The 22,221-nt window shown below is 32.8% G+C and overlaps 1 protein-coding gene across 3 annotated transcripts in view; it reads right to left on the minus strand.

Annotated features, from left to right (window-relative positions):
- The window catches only part of raw (NDT-like domain-containing protein raw), a 37,116-nt gene that overhangs the window by 3,474 nt on the left and 11,421 nt on the right, over positions 1-22,221 (minus strand). For 2 of the 3 annotated variants that reach the window (XM_030384879.2, XM_030384882.2), the window contains 2 exons: positions 189-295; positions 15-126 (listed from right to left, as the gene is read on the minus strand). In XM_030384879.2, coding sequence (XP_030240739.2) covers positions 15-126; positions 189-295 — 219 coding nt within the window. Of the gene's footprint in view, positions 1-14; positions 127-188; positions 296-1,260; positions 1,407-22,221 lie in introns of those variants that run through there. The other variant, XM_030384881.2, reaches the window with a different exon arrangement.

Below are 22,221 nucleotides of genomic sequence, written 5' to 3' on the forward strand. Positions count from 1 at the left end.
ACTTGAATGCTCACCGAAAACGTTTCAGATCCGCCGCCAGCACACAAAATTGTCCGAATGTCAAGCCGTTTGTCTGGCCCCGACCCTTGCGGGCCACCTTCTTGGCCGTTTGCAGCATTTCGCTAACTGTTTCAAGCAACATTTTACATTAATATATATATACTTTTAAATTTTTGCTTGGCACTTACTCTGCTTTTGGCTGGGATGAAAGCTTAGCTCGTGGAAGAGCTCCTGTGTCCGCTCTTCGGGCACCACATTGCATCGCGCCTTGGCCCTCCAGGCATTCAGAATTTCTCTGTAAATAAAATGAATAAAGAAATACGTTTGTTAAATAAGTCATTTATTTGTTGCTTAACTTAATTAACATGTAACTGTTACTTGCGTAGCCTAAATCTATTATATCATAATATATTTAACTCTCAGTTTATTGATTATTTACAGTTTCTTATTTAAGTTACAAATATATGACTGTTGTTTATTGATAAACGGCCAGTCCGTCTCTCATGTTCCATTTCCCATCACCCATATTCCACTTTTCATATTCCATATTCCATCTCTGAACTCCAATTCGGTATCTTTAAACTCTCTTCAGGCCGATCTTATTTCGTATCTCTCTTTTCTGGTGCAATGCCCATTTTATGTCCTGCTCCGTGATTATCACGACTTCAATATACTTTACAGATTATAATTTAAGTGAAATATTGTTAAATATTATTGATTTTATACTCCACTTGGCTAACTACATATATATTTATAATTCATATCAAAATAAATGTCCAATAAATATTCCTGGCTAATTACTCGATACAACTTTAAATCAATCAAGTCAATGCAGGAACGCCATAAATGAAAAACGAAAACAAAGCCAACTACCTGTCTTAACAAATGCTCTACGACACTTTCCTTATATGTAAATGGCAATAGCAATGAACCAAGCGAAGGACACGCAACAACATGCCTATAAAAAACCACAAAAACAACGGCAACAACTTTTGTAAACAGAACTAAGAAAAACAACAAAATATATATGTATGTATATAAAAAAAAAAAATTGTGTAGTAAAACATGGTTAGCTATAAATGTTCTCCAATTGGAATCGGATGCAAGGCACGTTCCATGTTTTGAGAACACCAAAACGAGTCAAAAAGCGAGTCATGTTCAGCATTTAAGTGCCAAAAAAAAAAAAAAAAATCGAGAGCTTGACCATAAATGACAAAAAAAATGAGCGAAAATAAAATGTTGTGAAAAATTGTATTTTACGCTATTTGTGCTGTGGCAGCTGCTGTGGCAGCCTCCGGCATGGCAGTTGCGGCGTTTGCTTCCGTATTTCCTCTTGCCACAAATTGGCAGCTAGTCAGCAGCGGCTGCAGCAGCAGCAACAACGACAACAGTAGCAGCAGCAGCAATCGCGATGAACACAATGGCAATTGCATCATTTGTGCAGCGAGCTGTGTTTAAGAAATAATTTGTTTATTGCAAATATTGCGCATACGTAGCGTGTGCCAGAGAACAAGAAAACAAAAACAAAAAAAATAAGGGAAATTATCGTATATGCCATATGCACATGTATGTATGCATCAATGTATGTATGTATGTTTATAGAGCTGATATTGTAGGCGCTCATAGGCAATTCAAACTGGGCAAATAATATTTCGCGACGCAGTTACTTGATTTCCATTTCATTTTGAAATACTTTGTTATACACACATGCACTCGCACACACACACACACACACACACACACACACACACACACACACACACACAGAGCTGTGTATATAATATGTTTTGTTTAATAATACATTTTGTTTTCGTTAAATGAAAAACGCAAAAATGATATCATACACAATTTCAGTTGTAAAAAAAAATAGAAAACAAATTTCGTAAACAACACAAATATAAAATAAAAACAAATTTGTTAATTTTTGCTCAGTTTTTAGGGCAGTTGTAAAAATTTAAAATACAAGTTATTAAATTTGCAGCTTTTAAGATTCAACAAAATATTAACACATTAGCACAATTAGTTTTAATATACTATAATTTAATTTAAAATATTTTGAAGTTCTATTAAAGCACACTTTGAATATTTAGAATTATTTGGGTTAAATTTTTTTTAGCTGTTTGTCTTTTGAGCTACGTTCGGCGACTAAATCTGACTTGTAATTTAATAAAATTCAATTTACATTTTATTTATTTTTATGTTCACTTTGGGCGCTTGAAATACCCTTATCAGCTGTCAATTGAGAGCAGCTCGAGAAGCTGACGTCAAGCCGGTGTGTGTGTATATATATATTTCTTTTTTTTTTTTTTTTTGTTCAATTTTCAATGTCGACCATGGCAAATTTATACACAAACAAATTAATAGCTAATTAAGCGACTACATACACATATGAACATTTGTAGACAATTTATGGGCGCCAGCTGATAAACTTTATAAGCAAATCAATTTCAAATGCAAGTACAGATGTCAGGAAGTTTTTTTCACTATAAGCTTTCAGTAGTTTAAATATGGGCATAATCAGACTAATATTGAAATCAATTCACTTGAAATATTTTTGAAGAAAAGTTGCTAAAAATGTCATATATTAACTTAAAAAAATCAAATGAATATTTATTTTTTGTATATAATAATAAAATAATATAAAATAATACTGATAAATATTATTTACTAATTTTGTGTATTTTATTAAAATATAAATTAAGAAAAAATAATAAGGATTTAAAGCCCCTAATTTATTTTGCTTTTTAATTTGAAAATATTTTTATAATATATACATATATATATACATTTATATTTAATATAAAATAATGTAAAAAATTACTTATTGTGTTCTATTTTTTTTAAATATTATATTATTATATTTTTAAAATTAATATTCAAAAAAGTCACTTTACACTAAAAGTGTATAAATATTTCTCCGACAATAAAATTAGGTTAATCTTTCATTATTTATTTTAAGTTTGATAGCTGAACAATAAAATTGTTTGCAAATTTTATGGCTACTTGTACTAATCTAGCAAATTTAGTGCAGCTATAAAATAAATGTATAGATAATAATCACAATCCGGGTGGAACATTTTAAAATAAGGGATTTGCTCATTCAAAATGATTTCATTTTGATTAATGAGTTCACCTTTTTAATTATTTGTTGATAATATATTTTTTTCTATATTATAAATAATTTTCTATTATTTAATTGGTCAATAATATACATTTTTATTTATTTACATCTTTTTCTAATTATATTTGAATATAATAAACTTTGCGGGCTACTCATTAATATTTCCTTTTAAATATATTTTTATTGTTTATAAATATAAATAAATTTTATTTAGTCATGTTCTTATAATTCTGACTTACACAAAGGTTAAAAAAAAACAAGTAAGAACGTTGCAGTCGGGCGCTACCGACTGCGAAATACTCATTCACAGTCCCTTTGTAAATTTAACTTAATTTGGCTTTAGAAAAAAATTAGTACAAAACAATTATGCTTTTTGATTATATTGTAGCTTTTGGTAATTTTTATCGAGTAATCGATAATTATTATATTGATCGTGCACTTTTTGAGTACAAATGTATGGTCATTTTCGTTGATAGCTTTCGGTCACACCTATTGCAGATTCTTTAGCGTTTGCTTACATTACAAAACCGCTTTTTGGCATTCTAAGAATTGCGATTGATTTCTGGATTTTCTAGCTGTTATTGTAGTTTTGTCAGATGACGCTCTGTTATTAGCTTATTGTATTTTAGCTACCAGTTTCTAAAGCAAAGCAATAGCGTGGGCGCTAAAGGCGTCGCAAGTTATGTTAGAGTGGCGGAGGTTCAAGTCCCAATAAAGGTTAAGTTTTTTTTTTTCATACATATTTCGTTTTTTATAAAATAAATATTTTATTCTTCTTAAAAAGCCCTCATATATGTATGTACGCATATATGCATGTATATGCATGTACATACATAAGTCTGCACGCATATGTAGCATCAAGCATTCCAGCCTTTCTTATGCACGCGCTTATTTGTATGTGTGTATGTATGTACACATAAATGCATACTCTAGCGTTGAAATGAGACTGATTTGTTTTTGCTTTGTTTTTGAATTTACCATCCGCTACTCTCATAACAAGAATCTTATTTTTGCATTTCATTTTAATTACTATTGTTGACAGTAGGCGGTAGCGCTGTCGGCAAAGGCGCCGGCTAAATTTGTTTTTGTTATTTTGACAAACATGGCTAGGGTGCGAGTTCAAATCCCGCGGAAAACTCTGTTTTGTAAATTGCAAATTTTGTTATTTTAGCTTCTTTTATATTTTTTAAATATTTAAATTTTATTTTTAAATTTTATAAAAATGTTTCCTTCCGTGTTATCAATGCCTATTAAGCCTATTTGTATATACATGTACATACATAGATAGCTCAAGCATATAAATGTCGCAATTTGATACTACAAATGCCGATTGCCACGCCCCTAGTGGCCGTAGGCACCTCATTTTTGGACAGTTCTTAGAAAGAGCTAACGGTAACGTAAATGCAAAATTTGAATGCTTACGCTCAAAAAATGTGAAAATTACAGGGTATTTTTCGATATGCCACGCCCCCAAAGAGGCGTGATAATTATTTTTGGGGCATCGATAGAGGAGGTTACCAGTAACTCAACTATCCAAATTTGAAGCTTCTAGCTCTTAAACTGTAGGAGATATAAAGTTTTGCGGTTTGCCACGCCCCCTTTGGGCGGACATATATCCACCATAGCTTGTTGGACTTGGGTGGTCAACTCGCGTATATATACCAAATTACAAGTCTCTAGCATCAATAGTGCCTAAAATATAGCCAAATTTGAAAAATTACTATATCTTCAGGTCCGATTTGCCACGCCCACAGTAGGCGTAGACATAAAATTTTTCCATCAGTCATTATAGAATTATAGCATTAGCTCACGTGCGAAATTTCAACGTTCTAGCTTTAGAACTTTAGGAGATACAGTTTTATCTGATTTGCCACGCCCCCAATGGGCGTAGATATATCCACCATAGCTTTTTGGACTTGGGGGGTCAACGCGGATCTACATACCAAATTTCAACTTTCTAGCTCTTCAACTAACATGATTTCTGGTATATCGGAAAATGCATTTTCCGATTTGCCACGCCCCTAGTGGGCGGATCGGGAAAATTTTAACACTTTATAAATCGGAGCTATACACGAGTATGTGTTCCAAATTTCAAGTCTCTAGCTTCAATAGCGGCGAAATGAACTGCGTTCATACGGACAGACGGACAGACGGACAGACGGACAGACGGACAGACGGACGGACGGACGGACGGACAGACGGACGGACAGCAAGACGGACATTGCACAAAACCAATATACTAATTCACTTCGTGAATGAGTATAAATAATTCACTTCGTGAATGAGTATAAATAATAATTCAACAAGTAAGAAAGCTCTAGTCGAGACTGCTCGACTACGAGATCCCCTGAACCCTACAAGCAACTGATATTTCAAAAATAATTAGCAAACACACACGCACACACACACACACACGCATACATACAAATACACGCACACACACACGCATACAAACAAACACACGCATACACACACTCACATATACAGGCGATTGCGCTTGGGTTGCGCTGCATTGTTGGCAATATAATGAAAACTTATTTAATAATTTAATTTCTAGACGTACGATCGTAATGAAACTTTCAGAACGTAATCATAATGTTAAAATGTATGTGTATACCGAAGCTCAAGTCTCTAGTATTTGATATACGACTTTTACAAAGATGAGGGTGAGGGGGTGGATATAGAGGTGGGGGGTAAATTTTAACAAAAACCGAAATTGTATAAAATTCATCTTAATATACACTTTAAATTTGGAGACTCTAGCTTGAAAGATGTAGGAGATATAATTATTTAAGTGATCTTCGATAAGGTTTTTTATCGATAAAAAAATATCGGAATGAGTTATCGTTTTTTAGTGATAAACTCGATCTGCGCGTGATATATACGGACATTTTAAAAAAAAGTTGAAGTCTCTAGCTCTTATATCTTCTGAAATCGGCGCGTTCATACATACGGACGGACGGACGGACGGACGGACGGACGGACGGACGGACGGACGGACGGACAGACAGACGGACAGGGCCAAATCGACTCAGCTTGTCGTCCTGATCAAGAATATATATACTTTGTGGGGTCTGCCACGCCTCCTTCTGCCTGTTACATACTTTTAACAAAACCATTATACCCTGATTTCCCATTTTCAATGGGTTCAGGGTATAAAAACTCTATAAAGTAACAGCAAAATAATAAATGAAATTAATAAAGCTAGCCCAAACAAGCTGCTCATGAAAATTGGAAGAGATCACCCTAATAAGATTAAAACTTATTTAAATACAAATTTAATGGAGCCTAATGAATTTATGTTTCAGAATCGTCGGCAGTCTATTGTTGACATGTTGCGTAGCTAATACAAATTATATATACCCAATCCATTTATCTCTTTGTTTGGGCACACAAAGTCGCTCGAAATATCACGCCCAATTAGCAAAAATGTTTCGCTCGCTTTTTCAGTTGTTTTTCGATAGATTTGCGCTACAGAGGCGTCAGCTTAGTGGGGTGACAACATTTTTTATGACCCAAACAAACTAGTCTGGCTGTTTGCAGCTACCCACACGGGCTGGCAAAAAACAATTTAATCATAGACTATGCTCAAAATTTGGCCAGCAAAATAAACAGCTGAGAAGTAGAGAGAGAGATGGAGGGAAGAACTGAGAGCGACTGAGAACTGTGAATGCAAATGGGGATTATGTCATTGCCAAGAAACCGAAAGGCAATAGACCAAATGGCAGCGGCAACGGCAGCGACAAGTGCAGGCTGTGGTCAAAACTTGTCTACGGACAGAGAGGGCAATAGAAAACGAGAGAGAGAGATGGCAAGCGGAATGCCAATTACATGACTGCATCAACATCAACATCAACAGCCGCAGCCGCAGCCACAGCCACAGCCCAGACATATGTTGGCCAAGAAGATGGCACGCCCACACATGCACAGCGGCGTTGGTTGGTGGGCGGGCAAGGGGTGGCCTCTTGGCAATATTCAAGTGTTGGCCACACTAAATTTGGCATTTTAATGAGTGGGGCCAGCTCTATTTTTGGGGCGCATTTAGCCTGTGTCTCTCGATCTCCATTCCGATCTCGTTTTCGTTAGCCGCGTGGGCGGCGTCGTTGTTTTTTTTTTTTTTTTTTGGCTGCAGGTTGCGCCATCAACATCTTTTGGTATTTCTTTGTGTGTATTTGTGCTTTGTTTTATGGCAAACAGACGCAACAAATTTTATGTTTTGTTTACATATAAGTCAGAGAAACAGACGAAATACACGCATTGTTCAGATGTTGAAAGATTTCCTATACAACGATATGCCCTCCCACTCAATAAGGAAGTGAGTGCAATTGCAGTGGAGTTAGTTCGAAAGCAGATGCTGACTCTTGTTCTATATGCGCTGTATGTATATGTGAATGCGGGGTATGATATACTGTCTATTCCATTCCTGGCTTGAATTTGTATGGATAGCAAGCAAACCTTTGAATTATTTATATCTTTCTGTTCTCTTTATAGTCTTTGAAATAAATACCCTATGAATTAGTATATATATTAAGTGTGCAGTAAAGTAAAATATGCATAGCAATGGTCAAACATTCCTTTGCTGTCTTTTAACGATTACAAGAAAATCCTTCGTTATTTCTTATAATTCTAAAAATTTTCTAAAAATACCAAATAATATTCAATACCCTGTAATCCACAAATCGGGCTCCAATAAATATATATAATATATATATATTTTTTTTCATACTCTGTTTTTGACCTACTGGATAATATATAGTCTGTTATATATATTATCCGGTACATGCCTATGGCACAGATTTTGCAGTCGTAGAGTATGACAAATAATTATCAATATCAAATATTCCTAGAATATTCCAACAACTGTGATACCCTGTACTCTCATTAGCTATGCCGGCTACCGTGATTCACAACTTCGTGATGAAATTCTGTTCACAGTTCTAAGAACTTGACATGATGAGCCAATTTGCCGGGCCCCCATTGAGGTCGGTAAACAAGTTTTCTTAACTTCATCAACAGTTTTGTTTCTGTTGCTGTTTCTGCCTCTCTTTGATTGGGCTTTTAACTAAGGCCTTGCATTCATAAATAATCTACAGTGGGACAGAAATGCTCACAGCCACATAATAAATAACCAATGAAATCGAGAGACAGAAAGTGAGAGATAAATATATGTGAAATGTGAAATGTGATTTGTAAACAAGAATTTGGATAAGAAGCAAACGGAAACAGAAGCAAATTGAAAGAATTATTATTCGCTATGATAACGTCACGAAAATATAGTAAAACATATTTGTATTTATATAGTATTTTCTTATATAAATATATGTTTTTTACCATAAATATATGAGTAAGTGGGCTCTACGTGCTCAAGATAGCGTGGCCCATATATGAATCAGTTGAGTCAATCTATAAGGCAGTCGAGGCCTATAGCTACGCGATAACAAATCAGAAGAAATGCAATCTCTTTTTTAATTTTTTGATAGTAAAAGCCATAAAAACTCAAAGACGTCATATATCGTAATTAAATACTTTACAATGTCATACTTACTAGCAACCCGACATACGCCTGATGATCGTTTCATTTTTATGGTATTTTTATGGGGGCGTGACAGCGGTTAGCACTTACATGTTCGTAAACACAATTAGTTGGCTTGTGTTAATCGCCCAATATCTAAGATCTAATTGTCATTTTAATCAAATTTTAACAATTCATTAAAATACTCGATTAACATCAAGTACTTTTCCAGTTAAAAACATGTAAATTTAATTGAATATAGTGATAAATTAATGTATGATAACCCGGATAGTCATCTGAAGCTAGAAACAAGTTCTCATTATCATATGATGATTATTAAATGCTATGATCTTATCCGGCTAACGATGATTTGCTTAGCCTGGTTGTATTATTTAACTGTGAGTAATAAGTAAATAATATCTTATCCGTTTAATATTGGATAAAAGTCTTAGTTGCACATTTTCGTACTTCTCTCTTAGACTTATCCGCGGTTATCCAAGTCATAATTACACTTCGCTACTTATTAAATAATATCATTAATTATTTAAACTTTCATTTGAGCTGTCACAAGCGTTTATCAGGCATAACAACTGTTAAAGTTAAATGAATGTGAATGATAACTAATCTAAAATTCTAAGTCAAATTAATTTGCGAAGCTTAACAGATTAGCTGTATTCATGCCAATACTTGTAGCTTATCCGAACAGCATACTAGGCAGCGGATAAGCGCCATTTAGCATAAAATGGATCGCTTATAATGCTTAAAGCACATGAGCACATCAACAAATGATAAAAATGTAAATGAATAAAAAATATGTTACTGCAAATGCAATTTTCCTGTTGGCCTGAGGCCAAATCAAATGACGTTTCAGTCATAACAATAAAGGGAAAACAATTATATGATATAAAAAATTAAATATTTAAGCAAAAAATGAGAGAGAATAATGTAGACAATAATGAAACTGCATAAATGATTTCATTGACCCACGCGCGACTGCCTTACAAATGAGTAATAAACAATTTCCGAATGCAATTTAGCAAGAGATAAATGTACATTGAACTTTAAATGACGCTGATGAGCCAGCGCATGATCAAGATGATTATCATCATCGGCGTGATGAAGAGGATGGTGCTGCTGTCTCATGTTGCATGTCATGCCAAACAGACAAAGAGACAGAATGTGCGGCTGACGAGGTGCAGAGCGCAAAAACTATATAAACAATAGGCGCCTAAACAAATCACTGAGCACACATTTAAATTTAACAGCTTGTAAATTAAATCACAAGGCACACACTCACACACGCTCACACGCACGCACACACACGCGCTGAGTGAGCAAAATATTTGCATACAAATCTGCAAAACAACATGCCGCTACACATGTCAAATAGCGCTGAGCTTTGGTCTGCCTTATGTAGATGAAGATTAATCAGCGGACAGCTATGTCAGTTAGTAGCACATACCAAGATGATCGACTTTCTAAATACCCTGTATTTATTTGAATTTTTTACGTTTATGCAATTTTAATTTTTTTTTTTTGTATTCGTTTGATGAACAAAATTTTTGTTGTAATGAATTCAATATTTTTAAATTAATATAATATTTTTTATATATAAATATTTTTTTTTTATATTCTTTTTATAATAGTCTTTAATCTTTAAAAGAAAACCTCCTATGGAAAATACTTAAAGGTCGATCAACATTCAGTAACGCAATATCTATAAATATTAAAGAAATCTGAAATGGCTTTAAATTTAATATTATTATATAGCTTCCTGACTTCTTATTACCCAAATCTTATTACTTTCAGATTAAAATATATTATATGGAGAAATGAGCTTATACGGCTTCCGTCATTTGCAGACAAAGAACATTTAAGAGCGAACAACTTCAATATACAACGATAATAATGTGTTAAGTACTGGGTATATGTAAAAAGCAGCCGCCGCGTAAAACGGAAAAATAGAGAAAAAATATATGAATGTACGTATGCATATTGAACAAGAGGTGTGTTAGATTTGTTTGCACAACACTCGTGGCGCCCGGGCCGCCGCTCAGCTACAGGTAGTCAGCCGCCCGCTAGCTAGCCCACAGTTTACAGTTTACCTCAGCTGACGACTCGATTCAATAAAGTACCAACACACGCGCAAATAAAGTCACTCACACACACTCACTCACAGCCACACAGCCATAGCCACACACACAGCCATAGCCGTACGCTTTCAAAGCAATAATCGATGATGAGGTCATAACTAATAATAAAAATGACGCCGCTCTGAGAGCACACATCGCGAGCGAGCGAAGCACATGGCAAAAGCCATAAGAGCAAAGAGCAAATCAGCAGAGCAGGAAATAGCGTAAAAGAACTTTGCAAGCAAGCAAGCGCTCACTCGCTCGTTCGCTCTCTCTCACACTTTTGCATTGAATGTGTTGACATGGAAGGGAGAGAGCTGAGTGCAAGACGAACTCTTCCTCTCAGAGAGCGCAACAGCTGTTTTTGGTGGGCCCGATTTTTGAGGCCAAACAAAGATTTTAGTTGCAGCTTTTGTTCATACGTTCAGTTTTTTTTTTAGCACCTTTTTTAAGAATACATCATACTTATATTTATTTAATAAATGGCGCAACTTGAACGTTATCACATCGAGAGCTGATATCAGCGCGTGTGACGTCATGTCATGTTGCTTTTTGAACTTTCCACTACTTATCGCATATCTCTCATTCACATATCCCTCAGAGCTCAGAACGGCCTATTTCACTACTGTCATTTCGCTCTGTCAATAAATCAAAGTCTTAATACCCTAATGGGAGCCAACGAGAAATGCTAGCTCGACATATGGCAAGGAATGTAGGTGTAGCTAATCAATCGGTCTCGTTGAGTGCATGAACGTGTGCCAATGGAATTTTATCTAGTTGCTAATGGTTTGGCAATATTCAAAACAGTGAAGTTATGAAGACAACTTAGATAAAGTAAGAATTTCAAATATATTCAAGAAGCAAACTCTAAATATAATTTTAATAAACTCTTCCTTCTTTCATATATGAAAATATATTTTTGAGCGCAAAATATATTTTTATAAGATATATAATATTTAAATATTGAATAAGATATATAATATACAATATTAAATAATATATAAGTAATTGTAAAGAATAATTAGCTCGGACGTAGATAAATAATATATTTCATTAATTTTGACGAGGATATATTCAAGTTGTTTAATTTAGAAAATAAATCATAGAATCAAGCAAAATTTAATCAAATTAGCTTAGATTATTAAAAAAAAAAAGTCTGATCTCGTCAAGCCATCATATTTAACAATGTTATAAAGAATTCATCATCAGCAAGAAAGTGCATTATTATTTTTATTATTTCGTTCATTTAATTTATCTTATCTGTCAAAATGTTAGGGGCATGTCAAAGCGAAAAAAAAAACACAAAAATATAATAAGTATCTAAACATTTTATGATAAGCGCCAATCGCCAAATCGAGCCAACTTTAAATAAGTTAACAAACGAAAGCCTACCCCAAGTAGAAGGCATATCTGCTTAATTGCTTGTTTATTTATAACGCTGCTTTAACGCGAACTTGACTCGCCCCCATTCCCATACCCATCTTGCCCCTTAGCCGCGACTATAAATGTCTGGCTAGATATCTATTTATAGACAATCGCAAACATGATTCCAACCAAACCAACCAACCAACTTGGGGGGTATTGCTTTCCCTCATTTCTTTTTTTTTTTTTTTAAGACAGAATAGATGGCTTTTGTGGTTATTGACATAGAGATGACTATCAGTTTTTAGCAACAACAACATAATGATGACAACGCTAATGATCATTGCCTAGTTTGGGTCTCTGCGCTATGTTTAGACCATTGCGCGGCATTGGTCGTTGTCCTCTAACCTTTGTTTTGGCTTTAATTTCAAAGTGACATCAACATTTATTTTTAAGTTACATACATACATATTTGCCTGCTCTTCTTATACTCATGTATATAATTCGTTTTATATGTATATATTTCTTGCCCATTTCTGTATTTATTTGTGTGCCAAAAATTGTAGCACAGCGCATGATATCACTTATGGCTCGTAATTTGTTTTGTTTTCGATGGTTGAATTATTTGTTGTTTAGAGTTCCATCAAGCGTTTCTTCTGCTCTTTCTCTGCTCCTTAGCTCTTTGTCAATCACAACTACAATTGATTGTAGCCGCAATCTAATCTAAACAATATAGCTTTTTATGTCAGCTGCTCGTACCGGCAAAACCTTCTTCTTTTTTTTTTTTTGTTGGGACGACCTTGGCGTAGTCGTTGATGGTTTATATAAATATAATGTACGTATAAAATTTGATTGGATTATTTTGTCTATACACAGCTGGTCAAGTACTTCAGTTCCCTTCTGGGAATTAGTTTTGTTTGGATTTGTTGGCGGAAAGGGCAAGCGCCAGCATTGCTCCCTTAAAGAAACAACAATTGATTCAATCGAATTTTAATACGATTTGCCATAGATGATAAACAAACATTTTCACTTGAAGAAAATAGTTTTTCCACATAAAACACAAGGCATAATTATGCTTTTGGGTTTTTTTTTTGCCTTAGGGGCAGGTATAGTTTTCATAGAAAATGATTGTGAAAAAATAGGCAAAAATAAAAAGCATTGGCTTTCATTCCCTTAAATTCTATTCCTGGACAAAGACAAAACATTAAAGGTTTTATATCAAATAATATTTTCAATATATTTTGCCGTTTGTATACAATTTATTTTTTTATTTATTTTTTTTATTTTTTTGTAGTGATTTGAAATAATTTATGGATTTATTTATTTAACCTAACGATTCAAAGAGTCTTTATGACAAATTATAGACCGATTTATATTGATTGAATTTGCTGTTTAGAAATTATAAAACAATTTGTTTGTATACAAAATTTGTTTTTTAAATTACGAAACGATTTATTTTCATAAAATTATTTGCGGTAACCAAAATCGGAATAAATTAAATAAATATTTATATATTTTGAAATTAATAAATGCGAGAAATATGTAAATGTAGCTATACAATTTATCATAATTTTGAATATCCAATAGACAAAAGATTTAAGATCGTGGGCTGTTGGAAAATATCGTTTATGCTTTCTAAAGGTCTGTATCAAATTACGCGCTCATATTGAGTAGAAACTGAAGAGATATTAATGTATGTGACCTGCGTATGACAAAATATCATAAAAATGTGTATTGATAAAAGAATTTGATTGTATAATAAAAAATATACTAGTTAAATGGATGTATTAAAGAAAATAATTTATACTATATGAAGATCACCAGCTGCTTACCAAGTAAAAAATAATGCTCTTGGGATAATTCACAATTTTTTTAAATTTTAATTTGAAAACTTTATTTTTTTTTCTGCATTAGGAAGCTCTGAGAGAAAATTAAGTAAACTTTGAATATTTATATATTCCTTATTATTCTTTTTGTATTTAAAAGCAACAAAAGCAGTATTATTTTATTTTTTTTGTATTATAAAAAACTTTATTCAAAGTGAAATAAAAACGCGCGGAAACGCAAAACGAAAAATTGTTAGATCGAGAGAGTAACCGCGCATTAGAAGCGATCACACGGCCAACTGAATATCGAATGCGCTTGCATTGCATTATCGGGAAGTCGCAAACCCCTATTAAAAAACAGAATGCTCAATGAAATGCCGATTAAAGTAAGTTTGTGGTGAATATGTTTCTCTCTTTTTTTTTAATGGCGCACGAATTTTGATGTCATGGCAAAAATTGTTTACACTGAAACGGCGATGGCGTATGTTTGGATTAGACATAGATATACATACATACACATATACATATATATATATGTATGTATATGTGAGTATTTATAGGCATTACAAGGCAGCGCTTCGTTTAATATTGTGTTAAATTACTAATTAAGCGAACCACTCAAGCATTGCCCTCCAGAGAAAGAGAAACAGAGAGTGAGAGAGAGAGAGGGGGGGAGTGTGGGAGAGTAGTTTTCTCGTTCTCGCTCTCCCTCTGTCTGGAGCAATGTTACGGCCTATTGCCATTCGATGATGTCATGAATTATCGTTTTCTGATTGAAAGTATCGATAGTCGACCCAGTCGAGCCAACGGCCGTCGGTTTAGAACAAAGGCACCCCGTCAAAAAGCCCACAGAGATTGTCTGTCACATGTTATGAAATGAAGTTGTCATCGCTACATTTGGACGCTGTCGTCGTCATTTAGCTACTCCCCCATATATATACATGTACACACACACGTCAATTTCGATTTTAAAGCACGCTATATAGGCTCAACAGTTCGTTGGCTAGTTATGAGGTCAACATTTCAAAAATAAATGGGTTACATGTGCCACAGCCAAAGAATTAATATACCACGCTTCAATTTTGAATGAGTATGTTTGTGTGTGTGTGTGTGTGTGTAGGCGCCTCGACTGCTGGTCATATTTTGCATAACAAATTGTTGCTAATATGGAGTCAGCAGTATGAAACCAAAGACAAAAGAAAAGTAATTTGCGCAAGGTTAGTGAAAAAGTTAACTATGCAAGAGTGTCTATGTTAAAGTATACCCTGTAATTTACTTATGTTTTGTAGAGAACATTTTACTTTGATTTGAGCAGCGTTACCTTTTTAAGTTAAGATGGAGGTGAATTTTTTGAGAAGATAAATAAGACTCAAATAGTTACTCTAAAAAATTGATTAAAAATGAAAAAAAAAGAAAGGTTTCTGAATACCTGAAGTATATTATGCCTTAAATCTAATTTTAAAAAAATCTATAATTTATTTTAATAAATATTTTCTGATAATAGAAATCTTCTAAAATTTTTTTAAGAATAATTTTTATTTTACAGAGCATCTGTTCGCCTGTCAATTGCAATTTTCATTAGATTAATTGATTTGTTTTCTTCTTCGTCTCTCAGGTGAAACATTCAAAGTGAGTCAGTTGCGTGTGTTGCATATGGATCGATCTCAGCTGCGAGCGCTGAGGTCATTTGCAATCGCAGCAGCAGCATTTCAATTAAATGAACATTTGTATGGAGATGGAAGTGAATGCGGCAGGTGTTGCCAGGTGGGTGTGCGAGTGTGTGACTATATTCAAAGTCTATTCGGTATTGGAGCTTTAAAGCTGTAATGACTAATAAGGGCAGAGTCGAAAGCTTTAACAGTTATGGCAAGAGCGGCACTCTTTCATTTATTGAATGCAGCAAACCAAGCCATGATCATTAACATGATCATAGAATGAGATCATATCTGTACACAAAATGGTACAGTCACGCATTTTACATAGATTACTCAGAATTACTGGATGAATAATCGGCTGGGAAGAATATTATAGACAGGCAGGTCAAGAGCCATTGTTCATTGTTCTTTGTGACCCAAAATGAATACAAAATATTAAACAGAATGCTGGAACTAAGCGGATAAGTTATACAGAGATATTCCTGGTATTCGAAATGCCTAGTATCCAAAATAACGATGAACTGTTATTACAATACTTCTCGTATAAGATATGTCAACTTTTCCAATATTATCCGACACACAAAAATGTTAAATATGTTATATTAGATAATGTACAAATTAATAGAATAAGTTTTCCATATATGATGATAAAGCGGAAAACCCTTAAAAGCTTGATTTTGCACATTTGTCATGCTGGATAAGTTCCCATAAATTATACGATCTTATCCGGCATAGAATAAATGCCGTATCTCCCAATCATATTACTACCAATTCTTTAAAAACCCTCTCACACATTCAATTGCTACTGCCTTTAAGAAATATTTAATATTTATTTGGGATAAAAGAGAACAAAAAAATGTTCTAAGTAGAAAATCTTATTAAAATTTGACTTCTGCCACGTCTATACACGTCAATCATAAAATGCAGAACAATCACAGAAGCTTAGTCAAAACTGACAGCCCACCGAAAACGCCTCCATACGAAATAAATTCGATAAACTTTTATGTTTTGTTTGAATTTGTAGCTTGTTTCAATTTTCTTGGCGCTCACATGATTTAAGCGCATTTTTGTTTAATATTATTCATTTTTTTTTTGCATCAATATTGTTGTGCGAAATATTTACGATTATGTTTGCTAATTTGTGGCGATTATTTGCTTTGCAAATTATGAAGTAGTCCCGGCCCTCAATTTTCACACTTTCTTTCTTTCGACTTGTCGAATCTTATTTTTAGAAATGCTTTTAATTTTAAAGCAAAATCAAACAACAAATTTGTTCAACAATAATTTTGTCTATGCTTTTTTTGTTTGTTTCTTTATTATTTTACTTTTCTGTGTATACAAACGATGGCACTGAGCAACTCTTCGCGCAGACCATGAAAATCAAGTGCAATGCAAGATCATAAACAAAACTGATCTATGGCCATGGCTGGGGCTATGGAATGTGTGTGAGTGTCTACTAAAAATAGAGAATACAACCATTTTTGAAGACTATAAAAATGCACAAAATTATACACACACACATATATATTTGCAAATATATAAACATTGAATATCATAAAAAATGGAAAAACAGCAAGATAAAGCTGCTAATTTTAGAAAATATTTAAGTTAATTTGTGAATTGCTGTTATAAAATGTAATTTTGCGTTGTTATTTTAAGGAAAATATAAATGAAAATTATTCAAAATAGAATCTAACTATATAAAGAATTGGTTTGTGATTTAAAAATATTTATAATATTTATATAAAAAAAAGTTTAGCTTAGGCAGATATTGCAATTATATAAATATTGCTTAGAATAATTATTAGTATTTACTTTTTATAAATAAAAATAGTTAGATAAATGTATTAAGAAAATTAAATTTAAAATAATACACAATTTTTTTTATTAAACCAATTTATCAGATTCCTTATGGATAGATTCAAAGTATGTATAAATGTATGTGTAAAAAAAAAACAATGTCTTTAAATGTATATATTATTTTTTTAAAATACAGTATTTCCAAACCTTTTTTTTAAATAAATTTAAAATTAAAAACAAATAATTTAAATAAATGCCATTGCACGGCATAAAGGAAGCTTCAAATGGACACAAAAAACAATTGAATATCTCAAAATAGTTTATATTTTATGGCACTTAATTAGCTGCATTAAATTAAACAAATAGTCAACAATAGTAATTAGGCGTCTTATAGATCTATAAAACTTTGTTATTTAACTTGCCGATCTAGTCACTTAATTGTCTTTGCTTATAATTGATAAACGTTTCGCCTTGACTTCATAATGCACATTGTTTGCCTGGATCTAGTTGTGTGTGGAATAGGTGACACCATGGCATCGAAATAGCGTATAACGCTCATCTATTGGCTATATAAGACACCGACATTGTTAAAATTATCGATTTGCTATCATATTAATGTACATACATATATATATTTGCTGAGCACTTTGGCTTAAGGCGTCAGTCAACTTGGCCTTTAGCTATATTACGTATACGTAATATGTGTGTAGGAAAGACCTTCATAAGTAGTTGGCATTATTTTTAGCGAACTGCAGCTGTGTTTGCACACATTCTTTTCGCAATTGCAATTTGTTATTAATAAACAATTAACTCAATTGCAAAGAATATCTTCTTGAATATGCTTGATAAATTCAATTTTCTTTCAATTTGGAAATTTCTGTTTTATTTATTTATTTCGTCTACTGCGAAATTGTTTACTACACGTTTCGTAACGGAGGCGTTTGTGGAAAAACTGAATGAATAATAAGTGAATGCACACATTTGTTTATAAAATGCATTTTTCCACAACATTAATTATTATTTATTAGCAAACGTGCCGCGATTCCGCAATGACCGGGCGCAATTGTGTGAAAATTGAGTGGCAGGCGAAACCTTTTGCCTAATCGATTTTAGCAAAAAAAAAACAATAATGGAAAATACATGATAAAATATATGAATATATACATGTATCATATATATTTAAAGATGACAAAGCAGAGCTAAAGTTTATATCAATTAACTTGGGCAAAAGCCCAATGATTAATGAATATAATTTTATCCGTTGAGTAACTGGGGAATACTTAAGCTTCACAATTTTCAAATAATAATAAAAAAAAAAACAATTGCACGCAATCGGATATATTATCCGTTTTTATCCGAAAATATATATTGCTCAAAAATGGCCCTTTAACTTTATCCGAATCAACATATAAATATTCATTTAACATTAATTATATATTATCTGGATTCGAACCCGTTTTAGGTGTCAATTTGTGTGTTCAACAATGTGTTAATGTCAACAGCATGAATAAGCATATAGGATAAATTAGCCAAACTTATCTAAATACCCAAGATGTGTTTATGACATGTTTATACGGCTTTATACTTTCAACACTATCTACAATAAAATATATTTTTATATTATAGATAATTACGGATAATTATGTGACTAAGCTTTTGGTGTGAATTTTTAATGTTTAAGCTACAATTAAAATTGGTATAGGTATATAATAGTTGATGTGAAATTCTCTAGAGTTAATTAAATGAATTTCAACAGCGATCACGCCTTTTAAAACTATAGAAATAAATTACTTTTGCTCGCTGCTAGATAATTAACATAATGGCTCGAGTGGCAACTAATAAAGACTTTGTTATTATATGAAAATTATTTATTATCTTCCCATGCAGTCGTACTTATAATGGATTCCTAGCTATATGTCTATATATGTACGAATGAACATATGTATATGCCTGGACTCTATGTCATAATCAAGTTAAAAATAAAGCATAATATCACGACGCAAAAGCCATCATACACAAGTACTTATAAACCAAAAGCGATAAATGCAGTTCATATGTACGACGCGGAATAAAAAGCAGAACAAAAACAACAACGATTAATTGGATTGCATAAAGAAAAAGGAATATGATAAAGTAAATGGCATAAACCAATTGACAAAAGAATGCGGCAATTCTTCTCTTTTTTTTATTCGCTAAATTGATGTGCCTCTGATAATGTCATAAAAATATATACATAAACATATATGTATGTATATCTGAAGATATGTGTATGTGCGGCCTTTGAGCGCGGTCAATGCGTGATTTATTGATGCAGTAATAAAATGAATGAAATTGAAACATCAAAAAAAGAGACAATGACCGCAGTCAGTTTGCGATCAACGTTCTGGCTTGCAGCAATTGAATTAAAGCGACATTCAAATACAACAACAACAACAACAGTATGTAATTAATAATGAAACGCAACACAACTCTTTCAATTTAACAGCTTTTGTGCGAGTGTGTGTGTGTGTGTGTGCTCTGTCCATAACTTTTAATAGCCGCAGCTCTGTGATTTATGTGCTTGAATTAGTTGCGGCCGTTTTCACGTTCCAGTTGCAAAAGCACACAAAAAGCGTTAATTTCACCAAAAACTTGAATCGATGGAGTTTTGGGTGTGTGTGCGAATCCACACAAATGAATAAATGTGAATGCATTCACCTAGAAAATCTATTTGCAAATGAATAACACGTGTGCCACAATCTGCAAGAAGGTCAAACGAATCACGAATTATAGCAACAATAAAACGAAACCAAGTCAGACGCTCAAATTCAATTTGCCAATGCATAAAGCAAAGACAAAGGCCCGCTCTAGTGGTCCAAAGTCGTAAAAATCATTTAATTAAATGAACTTTTGCACTGCTCGACGTATGAAATACCCGTACAAATGAGATTGCTTTATATGAAATTTATGAAAAAAGAAAGGATGACTAATTGGAACTACATTTACCGTTAAAGAGTTTATAAAACTTAAAAATTTAATTATAAAAAACAAAAAGATAGAAAGAAATTAGAGTGTAAAATATGTTTACACTATTTTTTTAATTATAAAAATTATGATTTTGAGAGTGAAAAAAAAATTTAGTATTTATTTTTTTTTTTTTTTAGTATTTATATATTATTTTATTTAATATTAGTTTATATTTATATATATTATAGTCTTATATAAACAGAGCAAACACGTGATCTTTAATTTGAAATATACATTCACTGCAGGTGTTTCATTAAAAATTGTTAATAATTTTTAATATTAAGTATACACAGACGTATACGTAACTTTGTTATACAAGCAATAAATACACAGTTTCGGATAGACGCTAACAATTTGCCTATAATTTTCATTGAGCTCCAAGCACGCAAGATATTCTGCTGATTGCTGTCACACTTATTATTGGTTCGGGTATCTAATAGTCGAGCTACGGTGCATAGCTTGCTTGCTTTGCTCCAAACAATTGTCAGCGCCGCGGGCACAATAAATATGTTATGAAAATGACAATTTGTCGGCTGACTTATGACTTTATCATATGCAAATTGTGACAAGAAATATGTATAGATATATTGCACAGTTTGTGTTTACAGCATTTGACATTTCAATACATTGTTATTGTTGTTCATTTAAAAGCAATTTATTTTGGCAATAACCAAAATAAAATATAATAAATAAAAATAAATATGTATATATATACATATGTATATATATGCAACTCACGCGCGCTGGCAACAGATCAAGTTCATTGAATTTTCACATTGTCGACAAATTGAATATAAAATTTAAATAAAAATAAATGTAAACGCAAAAAAGAAATGTCTTTGCTCTGTGTGAAACGAGATAAAAGCAGCGGAAAGTTCGCCTTGTCATTTAATTGAATATATTTAGTGTTGTGCACGGCGTTGCGAGAGTTCGCAAAAATCAAATATATATACATATATAGTATATAGTATATATATATAAACAAAATATATAAAGCATTTTAAAATAACGATGACAAAATCGCGCTCGCTGTATTTTTGTGCAACAAAACCAAAAGCGCTAAAACAAGACACGGGAGGAAGATGTATTGGTTTTGAAAGAATTTTTGTTATTTTTATTTATTTTATTATTTATTTTTGCCTAATTTTGGGGGGCATTCGCCCAGGAAGGCGGCAGCGCAATTAGATTAGAGGCGTGGCTATAATTCATGTGTTGTCCCGGCCGCCCATGTGATTAATCACGGTTTCTGTCATGAATATCAAGCAGTTAGTGCCCCAAACATGACTGAGCGGATAAGCTAAATATATTATCCGTTGCTCTTTGGCGGCAAATTGGATAAAAGTGATTGTAGATATAGATAAAAGTACAAAGATGAATATTTTTAAATAATATACATATGTGGAATTAAATATATATCTTCACATATGTCTTAAATGCATAAAAACTTTTCCCTTGTTCAGCGGATAAAAGCAAATTTGTCAACAGAACAATTTATAGCTTTTCTAGAGCTCATACGGATAATAAAATACACAAAGTTAACAATGTTTCATTAAAAAACTTGTAGTGGTAAAAATTCTGGATTACTTGGGTTAATCCAAACAACACTTCTTTAGACTTAGGGTAACACCCAATCGAGCATTCTATTCGTATTGCATTCCTATATAATTCAAGCTCATTATTAGCCAATTACGCTACAATCAGCGAATAGCTTTACATTGTGTAAAGCTTCGATTGCTATTTTTGTAATTCATTCACATTAATGCAAAAATGCATCAACAAAAGATAGATTATTTTATCCGTCTGTGTT

The sequence above is a fragment of the Drosophila navojoa genome, chromosome 3 (assembly GCF_054131105.1).
Source record: "Drosophila navojoa isolate 15081-1374.11 chromosome 3, UAZ_NAV_1.0, whole genome shotgun sequence".
NCBI lineage: Eukaryota > Metazoa > Arthropoda > Insecta > Diptera > Drosophilidae > Drosophila > Drosophila navojoa.